This window comes from Scyliorhinus torazame, chromosome 9, assembly GCF_047496885.1.
Source record: "Scyliorhinus torazame isolate Kashiwa2021f chromosome 9, sScyTor2.1, whole genome shotgun sequence".
NCBI lineage: Eukaryota > Metazoa > Chordata > Chondrichthyes > Carcharhiniformes > Scyliorhinidae > Scyliorhinus > Scyliorhinus torazame.
Genome location: NC_092715.1, coordinates 147,331,431 through 147,343,601, shown reverse-complemented (window position 1 = coordinate 147,343,601; position 12,171 = coordinate 147,331,431). Strand labels below are relative to the sequence as shown.

General features: G+C 49.6%; 1 protein-coding gene across 4 annotated transcripts in view; it reads right to left on the bottom strand.

The window, feature by feature from the left end:
- pcsk5b (proprotein convertase subtilisin/kexin type 5b) overlaps window positions 1-12,171 on the bottom strand; it is a 602,404-nt gene that overhangs the window by 341,497 nt on the left and 248,736 nt on the right. For all 4 annotated transcript variants that reach the window (XM_072516608.1, XM_072516609.1, XM_072516611.1 and 1 more), the window contains exon 9: window positions 11,885-11,985. In XM_072516608.1, the coding sequence (XP_072372709.1) occupies window positions 11,885-11,985 (101 nt within the window). The remainder of the gene's footprint in view (window positions 1-11,884; window positions 11,986-12,171) is intronic.

The following is a 12,171-nucleotide window of genomic DNA, read 5'->3' as shown; positions in this document are numbered from 1 at the left end:
ATGGGACATTTTAGTGGGATACAGATTATGTAATTAATGCGAGGAGCCAGGTCTGTCTGCAGTTTGCAGTTTTGTCAAATTACGTTTGGTTGAGCACAAGAGTCTGACAAGATAGAAGGATTTTCTTTTTTTTCTTTTTATAATATTTGCATTCTCCTCCTTTTTCACATTTCTCCCAAATTTACATCCACCAACAATAAACAATAACCAGTAACGAATGCAATGTCAACCCCGATATCAATAACAACAATCCCATCCTCCCACCAAACCCCCCAAACACCCTGCATGTTAACATAAACAAATAACAAAAAAGAATCAGGAATCACCCATAGTAACCATTAACACATACAGTCCCCCCCCTCCCAACCGCCCCCCCCCCCCAATGTTTGATGTCATCCAGTTCTCAAAAGTGCATAATGAATAACGCCCATGAATTGCAGAACCCTTCTATCCTTCCCCTCAGTTCAAATTTGACCTTCTCAAGAGTCATGAATTCCAGCAGGTCCCCCCGCCACGCCAGGGCACAGGGTGGAGAGGCTGATCTCCATCCCAACAGGATCCGCCTTTGGGCAATCAACGAGGCGAAGGCTACAATATCTGCCTCTGCACCGTTTCCAACCCCGGCTGGTCTGACACCCCAAATATGGCCTCCCAAGGACCCGGGTCCAGTTTCATGTGCACCACTTGAGAGATTACCCTAAACACCTCCTTCCAGCAATCCTCCAGCTTTGGACAGGACCAAAACATACGAATGTGGTTTGCAGGCCCCCCCCCGCAACGTTCACACACATCTTCTACCCCCTCAAAGAGCCTGCTCATCCCCGCCCTTGTAAGGTGCGCTCTATAGACCACCTTCATCTGTATCAGCCCCAACCTTGCGCACAAGGTGGAGGCATTCACCCTCCGGAGCACCTCACACCAGAACCCCTCCTCCGTACCCTCTCCCAACTCCTCCTCCCAGTTTGCCTTGCTCCCATCCAGCGGTGCTTTCTCCCCTTCCAAAATAGCCCCGTAAACCGCAAATCCTGCAAACGACCCCCAAGAAATAAATCTTTTAGTGTTCTAATTCCTTTGCCCTCCCATCTCCGAAACTTTCCATCCCACTGCCCTGGCTCACATCTATGGTTCCCCCGAATCGGCATTTCCCTTGACCCTGACTCCAACCCGAAGTGCTGGCGAAACTGCTTCCAAATTCTCAACAAAGCGATTACTACCTGATTCCCTGAGTATTTCCCCGGGGCCATCGGGAGTGGCGCTGTTGCTAGCGCCTTCAATCCCAGCCCCCTACACAAACTCTCCTCCATTCTGACCCACTGGGAGTCAACTCCTCTGACCCAGCTCTGCACCTTCTCCACATTTGACGCCCAGTAATAATATATCAGGTTCGGAAGACCCAACCTCCTGCGTGCCTTCCTCTCTGTAGTAGCACCTTTCTAATTCTGGCCACCTTCCCTCCCCATATGAAAGAGGTAATCATCCCTTCAATCTCTCTAAAAAGTGCCTTTGGCAGGAAAATCGGCAGGCATTAAAAAATAAACAGAAATCACGGCAACACATTCATTTTAACCGCCTGCCGACCTGCCAGTGACAGAGGGAGACCATCCCACCTTGCCAGATCAGCTTTCACCCTCGCATCAAACTAGAAATTTGTACCTACGGAGCCCCCCACCTCTCCCGGGCAACCTGCACCCCCAGGTATCTAAAGTGAGTCCCTGCCCTACAGAATGGCAGCCCTCCCACTCCTGCCACCACCCCGGCCGAGACACGACAAAATATTCACTCGTCTAGATTTAATTTGGACCCCGAGAAAGACCCAAACTCCCGAAGCAGCTCCAACATTCCCCGTATTGACACACTCGGTTCCGACACGTATAACAACAGGTTATCAGCATACATGGTCACCCTATACTCTATCCCCCCCCCCGCCCTCCCCCAACACAATCCCTTTCCATACCCAAACCTCTTTAAAAAAATATGTTTATTAAGAATTTTTAAACAACATTTTCAACCATACAAACAAACCCCCCCCCCCCCCCCCCCCCCGTAACAAAAAGAAAAGAAAGCTTGCATAGCAAGACATAAACATGGCAATTCAATATGATACAGAACTTTGTACATTGGATTCCTCCCATACATCAGTTTTCCGGATCATTTATTGCTCAGATAACCCCCCCAGGACCCCCCCCCCCCCTTCCCTGTCCCTCCCTCTCCTCCCCCCCCGGATTGCTGCTGCTGCTGACCGAACTCCATCTAACGCTCCATGAGATAGTCTAGGAACGGTTGCCATCGCCTGTAGAATCCCTGCGCAGATTCTCTCAAGGCAAACTGTATCCTCTCCAACTTGATAAACCCTGCCATGTCATTTATCCAGGCTTCCGCACTGGGGGGCTTCGCATCTTTCCACACTAACAAGATCCTCCGCCGGGCTACCAGGGACGCAAAGGCCAGAATGCCGGCCTCTTTCGACTCCTGCACTCCCGGCTCGTCCGCTACTCCAAATAATGCTAGCCCCCAACTTGGCTTGACCTGGACTTTCACCACCTTGGATATAGTTCTCACAACTCCCCTCCAGAACCCATCCAGTGCCGGGCACGACCAAAACATATGGGCATGGTTCGCCGGGCTTCCTGAGCACCTCCCACATCTGTCCTCCACCCCAAAGAACCTGCTCAGCCTCGTCCCCGTCATATGCGCTCTGTGAACAACCTTAAATTGTATCAGGCTAAGCCTGGCACACGAGAAAGAGGAATTAACCCTACTTAGGGCTTCAGCCCACAGACCTTCCTCAATCTCCTCCCCCAGCTCCTCTTCCCATTTACCCATCAGCTCCTCTACCAAAGCCTCCCCCTCTTCTTTCATCTCCTGGTATGTCGCCGACACCTTGCCCTCTCCGACCCATACGCCCGAAATCACCCTGTCTTGAATCCCCTGTGCCGGGAGCAGCGGGAATTCCCTCACCTGCCGCCTCACAAACGCCCTTACTTGCATGTACCTGAAAGCATTTCCCGGGAGTAGTCCAAACTTCTCCTCCAGCGCCCCTAAGCTCGCAAACGTCCCATCGATGAACAGGTCCCCCATTCTTCTAATCCCTGCCCGATGCCAGCTCTGAAACCCCCCGTCCATCCTTCCTGGGACAAACCGATGGTTATCTCTGATCAGGGATCACACTGAGGCTCCCATCGCACCCCTGTGCCGTCTCCAGTGCCCCCAGATCTTTAGCGTTGCTGCCACCACCGGACTCGTGGTGTACCTTGTTGGCGAGAGCGGCAGCGGTGCCGTCACCAGCGCCCCCAGGCTCGTTCCTTTGCAGGACGCCATCTCCAACCTCTTCCATGCCACCCCCTCTCCCTCCATCACCCACTTACGGATCATCGCCACGTTGGCTGCCCAATAGTAGCCACCCAGATTCGGCAACGCCAGCCCTCCTCTATCTCTACTACGCTCCAGGAACCCCCACTCCTTACCCTCGGGGTCTTGCTCGTCCACACATAACCCATAATGCTCCTGCCTACCCTCTTAGAAAAGGCCTTGGTGATCACAATTGGAAGGTATTGGAATAAAAAAAGAAACCTCGGGAGGACCACCATTTTAATCGACTGTACCCTGCCCGCTAGCGAGAGTGGCAACATGTCCCACCGTTTAAAGTCCTCCTCCATCTGCTCCACCAGCCACGTCAAATTAAGTTTGTGCGGGGTCCCCCAGCTCCTAGCTACCTGGATCCCCAAGTATCAAAAGCTCCTTTCCGCCCTCCTCAACAGTAGGTCATCTATCCCTCTTCCCTGATCCCCCGAATGCACCACAAAGAGCTCACTCTTCCCTACATTGAGCTTGTAGCCCGAGAAGTCCCCAAACTCCCTGAGGATCTGCATGACCTCCACCATCCCCTCCACTGGGTTCGCCACATACAGCAACAGGTCGTCTGCATATAGTGACACTCGATGCTCCTCTCCCCCTCGAACCACCCCCCTCCATTTCCTGGCCTCCCTTAATGCCATGGCCAAAGGTTCAATTGCCAATGCAAACAACAGGGGGGACCTGGGGCACCCCTGCTTCGTCCCTCGATACAGACAGAAATACTCCGACCTCCGCCGATTCGTATCCACATCGCCACCGGGGCTCTATATAGGAGCTTAACCCAACTGATAAAGCCCTCCCCAAACCTAAACCTCCGCAACACTTCCCAGAGATACTCCCACTCTACTCGGTCAAAGGCCTTCTCCGCGTCCATAGCTGCCACTATCTCCGCCTCTCCCTCCACCGATGGCATCATTATCACGTTTAGGAGCTGCCGCACATTGGTATTTAACTGCCTGCCCTTTACAAATCCCGTCTGGTCCTCGTGAATCACCCCTGGGACACAGTCCTCAATCCTCGTAGCCAACATTTTTGCCAGCAACTTAGCATCTACGTTGAGGAGCGAGATCGGCCTATACGACCCGCATTGCAGTGGGTCCTTATCCCGCTTCAGGATCAAAGAGATCGTCGCCTCTGACATTGTTGGGGGCAGGGTCCCCCCCTCCCTTGCCTCATTGAAGGTCCTTACCAGCAACGGGGCTAACAGGTCTACATACTTCCTATAGAACTCCACTGGGAACCCATCCGGTCCCGGGGCCTTACCTGCCTGCATGCTCCCCAGTCCTTTAACCAGCTCCTCCACCCCAATTGGCACCCCCAAACCAGCCACCTCCTGCTCCTCCACTCTCGGGAACCTCAGCTGGTCCAAGAATCGTCGCATCCCCTCTTTTCCCCCTGGGGGCTGGGACCTATACAGCTCCTCGTAGAAGGCCTTGAATGCCTCATTCATTTCACCGCACTCCGCACCGTAGTTCCCTTTCCATCCTTGACTCCACCTATTTCCCTCGCTGCCATCTTCTTACGGAGCTGATGTGCCAGCATCCGGCTCGCCTTCTCCCCATACTCATTCATCGCCCCCTGTGCCTTCCTCCACTGTGCCTCTGCCTTCCCCGTGGTCAACAGGTTGAACTCCGTCTGGAGACTTCGTCTCTCCCGGAGTAGTCCCTCATCAGGTGCCTCTGCATATCTCCTGTCCACTCTTAAGATCTCCCCCACTAACCTCTCCCTTTCCCTGCCCTCCCTCTTCTCCCTATGAGCTCTGATGGAGATTAACTCTCCCTTGACCACCGCCTTCAGCGCCTCCCATACTCCTCCCACCTGCACCTCCCCGTTGTCGTTGGCCTCCAGATACCTTTCGATGCACCCTCGCACCCTTCCGCACACTTCCTCGTCTGCCAGCAGTCCCACATCCAACCGCCACAGCGGGCGTTGGTTCCTCTCCTCCCCCAGCTCCAGTTCCACCCAGTGTGGGGTGTGGTCTGAAATGGCTATGGCCGAATACTCCGTTCCCTCCACTTTCGGGATCAATGCCCTGCCCAGAACAAAACAATCTATCCGGGAGTAGGCCTTGTGTACATGGGAGAAAAAAGAAAATTCTCTGGCCAAAGGTCTGGCAAATCTCCACGGATCTACTCCTCCCATCTGATCCATAAACCCCCTGAGTACCTTGGCCGCAGCCGGCCTCTTTCCGGTCCTAGATTTGGAGCGATCCAGTGCTGGGTCCAACACTGTGTTGAAATCCCCACCCATTATCAAGCTTCCTACCTCCAAGTCCGGAATACGCCCCAACATCCGTTTCATGAATCCAGCATCGTCCCAATTCGGGGCATATACATTTACCAATACCACCCCCGTCCCCTGCAACCTACCGCTCACCATCACATATCGGCCTCCATTGTCCGTTACTATAAGCATGGCCACGTCTGCTTTCAGTCCCTTTAAGTGCGCGAACACTCGGGCCCTCTTAACCGGCCCATTTAAGCCTCTCACATTCCACGTGATCAGCCGGATTGGGGGGCTACTACCCCCCCTTCCCCCCCGCCCGCGTCTCCCGCCCCCTCCAGTCCCCCAGACGGGGAACCCCCGTCCCTACCACCTCTTCCATTTTCAGTTCCCCCTCGGCCAATGCAGCAGCAACCCTATTGTCCCCCCCCCCCTCCCTGCTCGATCCGAATCTAGCTCTTTTGCTCCCCCCATAATACTTCCGTAAGTAAGCTGACTCCTGCTGACCCCGGCTTCCCCCGCCTTCCCGTTGACCCCCCCAGTGTGGAAATCCCTCCTCCTCCTTACGCTCCTCCATCCCCCCCCTCCCCAACGCGGGAAAAAGCCCACGCTTTCCTGAGCCAGCCCCGCCCCGTGGCGCAGCTCCTGTTGCGGCCTTATTCCAATTCCCCCATCCCAGAGTCTCACCTCCCTCCAGCACCGACGCCCACATTCCTCACTGTCCCCCATTCAAGAACTCTTCCCCCATCTCCATCCATCGTCTCACCCGTGAAACATTCTTTACCCATATTTACAACCCTGTATACAATCAACATCTCCCCCACATCCACAGTCCCTCAGTTCGAGTCCAATTTTTCCGTTTGGATAAAGGTCCAAGCCTCTTCTGCCGTTTCAAAATAGTGGCGTCGGTCCTGATAAGTGACCAACAGTCGCGCTGGCTGCAGCATTCTGAATCTCACCCATTTTTATGCAGCACTGCCTTGGCCCGGTTGAAGCCAACTCTCCTCTTTGCCACCTCCGTGCTCCAGTCCTGGTAGACTCGGATCACCGCATTCTCCCATCTGCTGCTCCGCTCCTTCTTGGCCCATCTCAGGACACTCTCTCTGTCCATGAAGCGATGGAACCTCACCACTATCGCCCTTGGCGGCTCGCCAGCCTTGGGTCTCCTCGCCAGGAACCGGTGAGCGCCTTCTAGCTCCAGGGGGCTCGGAGAGGCCTCCGCACTCATCAGCGAGTGGAGCATCGTGCTCACATACGCCCCGGCATCAGCCCCCTCCACTCCTTCGGGGAGACCCAGAATCCGGAGATTCTTCCTCCTCGACCTGTTCTCCAGGACCTCGGTCTCTCAGCCCACCTCTTGTGCAGCGCCTCGTGCTCCTCCATCTTCACCACCAGGCCCAAGATCTCGTTCTCGTTAGTTTTGTCCTTCACCTCTCGCAGCTCTACCGCCTGGGCCTTCTGTGTCTCCTTCAGCCCCTCGATCGCCAACAGCATTGGTGCCAGCACCTCCTGTTTAAGCTCCTTCACGCAGCGCCTGAGGAACTCCTGCTGGTCCGGCCCCCATGCTGCTCGATTTCCGACCTCCGCCATCACGATTTTTCCCCCACGTTTCTGCCGCTGCTCCAAAGCCTCTTTTTCCACCGCTCCACTGCTAATCCCCTGCATACGATGGAAGGGGGACCTTACTTCACATTCCCACACGGGATTTAATCAAAAAAAAATTCCGTTGGGGCTCCTCCGGAGAGCCCAAAAGTCCGTTATAGCGGGATCTGCCGAAATGTGCGGCTTAGCTCCGCATCGCTGCAACCGTAAGTCACCCCGAACCTCTTAACGCGATGGCCAATGGTCAATCGCTCGTGCAAACATCAGGGGTGACATAGGACATCCCTGCCTAGTCCCACGGCGAGAGGAAAGTATTCTGAGCTTATGTTATTTGTGCGGACACTCGCCCTCGGCTCCTTATACATTAACATTACCCAGTCCACAAATCTGGGTCCAATCCCAAACCGCTCCAGAACTGCCATCAAGTATCCCCATTCTACTCGACCAAACGCTTTCTCGGCGTCCAATGCCACACAACCACTTCTGTTTCCTTCCCCTCCGCCGGTGCCATAACCACGTTCAATACCCTCCTAATGTTCGAAGAGAGCTGCCTGCCTCTCATAAACCATGTTTGATCTTCACCTTTGGGAGGCACTCCTCCAGCCTACCCGCCAGTAACTTTGCCAATATTTTTGCGTCCACATTTAAAAGTGATATGGGCCTAAATGACCCACACTTAGTCAGATCCTTATCTCTTAAGCAACAGGGAAATCGAATCCTGCCCCAAGTTTGTGGTAACACCCCCTTCCCGATCACCTCCTCAAACATCCCCACCATCAGTGGCACCAACATATCTATGAATTTCTTATAATATTGCACCGGAAACCCATCCGGCCCTGCCATCTTCCCCGACTGCATCCTCCCAATCGCATCTTTTATCTCCTGCTCTACTATCATCCCTTCTAATGTAGCCCTGTCCCACTCCCCTAACCTCGGGTACTCCAGTCCATCTAGAAATTCCTGCATCTCCCGGCCTCCCCCAGGTGGCCCTGACCTGTACAATCTCTTATAGAATTCCTTAAAGACCTTGTTAATCTGATCTGGAGTTACCACCAACTTCCCTGCCCTGTTCCGCACCTGGACGCACCTTGCCGCAGCCTCCCTCCGGAGCTGACCCGCCAACTTACCTTCTCTCCATGCTCATAAACTGCACCCCTTGCTCACCTCAATTGGCGTACCTCCTTCCTGGTAGATAGTCGGTCAAAGCTCGCCTGTGTTCCTTCCTCTTTTCTAACTTCACTGGGTCCCCGTTTTCTGCATGCCTCCTATCTACCTCCAGCGTCTCATCTATTACCCTCTGAAGCTCCAACCTCTCCTCTTTGAAGACAGAAGGATTTTCAGGTTGTTCGGCACAGATAAGCAAGTAACTGGTTTTGTTATCTTTATTTATAAGTGACATTTGAACTGTATTGTGTTGCTTAATTGGAATTAGTGGCAGGTATAGATAGTAAGTTAAAGTTAATTGTTTTATTTAAGAACTAATGTGTTAATTCTGTGTTTGAATTAAAGTTTGTTTTAACATAAAAGATACCGATTATTAAGAGTCATCACTCTTGGGGTGAAGTATCCTTTACTCGCAGTTTTACAAACTGAAAAATTGTCTGGGGTTCTCATCTGGTATCGTCGTAAAAGTTAGGGTCTGATCCAGTATCCTAACAATCTTGCTTTTTCGAGCTTAGGTCATCTCTCACTACTGTACTGTCGTCCTTAATGAATAGAGCTAGCCCACAACCTTTTCCTAGCTTCCTGTTCTTTTGTAATATCGAATACCTTTCAATATTCAGGTCTCGGCCTTGGATTCCTTGCATCTAAGTTTCTGTAACGGATATTTGGTCATCGACATTTATTTCTATCTGTGCTAACAATTCTTCCATTTTGCTACAAATGTTGAGCACATTCAGACACAGAGCCTTTAACTCTTTAAAAAATATATATTTTTGCAATCTCAGGCCTTACCTGCTGGCAACTCTTAGGTTTGCCCCTGCCCTTGTTCTACATCTTAGCAGATCACAGGCCAATGCCCCATGAAAGAAAGTCATTTCTCCCATAACAAACTTTGAGCCAAACATTCAACTCCCAAACCTTATTTATCCTATGTCAATTTGCTCGTGGCTTAGGTAATAAATTTCCTTTGAGGTTCTGCTTTTGAATTTAGTCTCTTGGTGCTCACACTCCAAGCAGACCTTTTTTCAGTCCCATCTTTGTTGTTAGTATCCACAAGGACAATGACATCTGGCTATTCCTCCACCCATTTCAGGTTTCTCTCCAGACCAGAGTAAATATTGAAAACCATGGCATCAGGCAGACAACACAGACTTCTGGGCTTCTCGCCTGCAGTGAACTGTGTCTATACTATCACCTATGATCACTACAATCTTATTCACTCCCCTCAATTGAATGTTGCACTGTGTCATGGTCAGTTCACTCATCCACCCTGCAGGTCCCACTCTCACCGATACAGGCTGCACGAACCTCAAACCTGTTGGACAATCACAATGACTGGGGCCACTTGTACCTTCTCAATCCCCTTACCTGCCTCACTTGCAGTGACACATTCCTGTCCCTGACCACTGATTAAATCAGATAACCTATCCTAAGGGATGTGACTGCCTACTGGAATGAACTCTCCAGGTAACTATCCCCCCTCTTTGATGTTGCAGTGTCTGTACCTCGGTCTCCATCTCATTGACTGAGCTGAATCTCTTTGAGTTGCGGTTCTGGAGCACAAATCTTAAATGCTGCTGGGCTGTTGCACCGGTGTTAGATACAGGCAGCAGGGTTTTGAAATCTTAAAAATCTTTTCATTTTAAATAAGATAGAAAGCATTAGCAGTCATACTGAACAATTGCATGATGGTCCAAATAAGAGTATGCAATGATGTGTGCCTTATTGGGGAAGGCTAACAAGGCAAGGGAATATACAATAAAAAATAGGACACTGAGAAGTATAGAAGAAGTTTGAAGTGCATGTCCACAGATCCTTGAAGGTAGGTGCATCGGAACATAAAATGACCAAGAATGTACAAGGGATACTTGCCTTTATTAGCCAAGACAAGAATACAAGAGCAGGGAGGTTAGGCTGGAAAATACCATATAGGATACAGCTGGAGTGCACGGAACTATAGGGAAGATGTGATTAGGCTAGAGAGAGTAAAAAGATTTACGAGGATGTTACCTGAACTGGAGAATTTTAGTTAATGAGGACAGATTGAACCGACTGGTGTTGTTTTCTCAGGAACAGAGGAAGCTGAGGGAGATCCAATTGAGTCTATAACATTATTAGTGGTCTAGTGGATAGGAAGGCGTTATTCCCCTTGGTTCAGGGGTCAATAACTGTAGGTTTAGGGGAAGAAGTTTAGATGTGATTCAAGGTGAAATTTCTTCACCAAGAGAGTGGTCCCTGAAAGGGTGGCAGAAACTGCCATTGCATTGCAAAAATAATTTGAATATGTACTTCAAGTGCAGTAACTATAAGGATATGTAAAGTGGGATTAGCCTGGATGGCTACTCGTCAGCCAGCATGAACATGGGCTAAATGGGCTTTCTTCCATTCTGTAAATTTTAATGATTCTATGATTGTACACAGAAAAACTGACCTTGGAGAAACATTTTTGCTAATATTAGAGTCCTCTGGAAGTAGGAGTACTGGTTAAGTTAGCATGCAGAGGATCAAAAAAAAACATGAATCAAGCAACTTTAGAAGCAAATAGTTAAAAGAAGCTATTAACTTGGAGTAGACAGTAGAGATTAAAAGACTGGCCAAGCAACACAAGAGAATCATTAAGATCATATTTCATCTGGGAAAGGTGATGTAACCACTATGGTCTTTTGGATTCCGAAAGGCATGTCTGCATAAATTACGTTGATATTACAAAGGTTACATAATCTGTACTGGATGCATGCACAAACAATTCAACTGCCAATAGTCTATCTCAGAACACATTTTCTTTTCTCGTGTGCCAGTCACAGCTCAGGCAGTGATTAAATCAGCATTTTCCCCAATTCAAAGTGCATGACAACCCAGGTCAAAGAAAGCATTCAAACAATCCATCAGACAGTCCTATACTGCCAAATCCCATGATGACCCTGGTACTTTATGAGGAAAATCTTTCACAAGACATTTCAAATAAGCTTCAAACAATCTTTTTTTTTTAAATGGTGAATTAGACATGATAGATCTAATGCCTTTTGAAGGCATCATCTTTCAATAAATTGAGAGAAAATCATCTAGTTGCTTGCCTATTTAGGGAATTTGGCCCCATTTACCTGTTAGATTGGCCAGATGCCTAGTTGGACAAATAAACTAAACAGGTCCTGCTTGGTAAACACTCAATACACTGAAGCTAAAATCATCATTAGCGCGCACACCAGCTTTCTTGTAATGTTCTTCAGCAGCAAAAAAGAATTGTGAAACCATGCCTCTTTTGCACTTATTCTTCAGAAATTTATTTTTTGCGTGGAGTAACGTCTCAATTAAATCAAATATATCCAAGCGCTTAGCCAATTCTAATCAGCGAACAGCTCATAAGGTAAATGTAATAACTGAAAATATTTTAGACATGACAAAAACTGCCTTGTGAAAATGGTAAAGATGTAGGTGTCTAAATTTTATCCAATTAAGTTAATTCAGTTGAGCTTGTCAGTTTTCATTACGCTTACAGAGAAACCATTTAACAGAAGCCCTCTTGAAATGAGTTTGAGCTTACTTTGCTTCCAGTGCCAGCGCTATAATCCCAGCAGCCATTGGTGCTGAAGCAGAGGTCCCTGTGTGACTGTCTGTACATCGCTGCCTGAGGTCAGTTGTGATCTGAAACAAATAGTCCAAAACAAGTTTTCACTCCAAAATAATATATAAGCACTCTAATTTAAATAATAACAATTCTGATACAGTTGGGGCTTCCACAAACTTGGCTCTTTGGCATAGCCAAAAGTAACCTTGCCATTAAAAAATAAGCATTATTACAGGTGGCAAAGCATTGTACCAGAAAGAGGT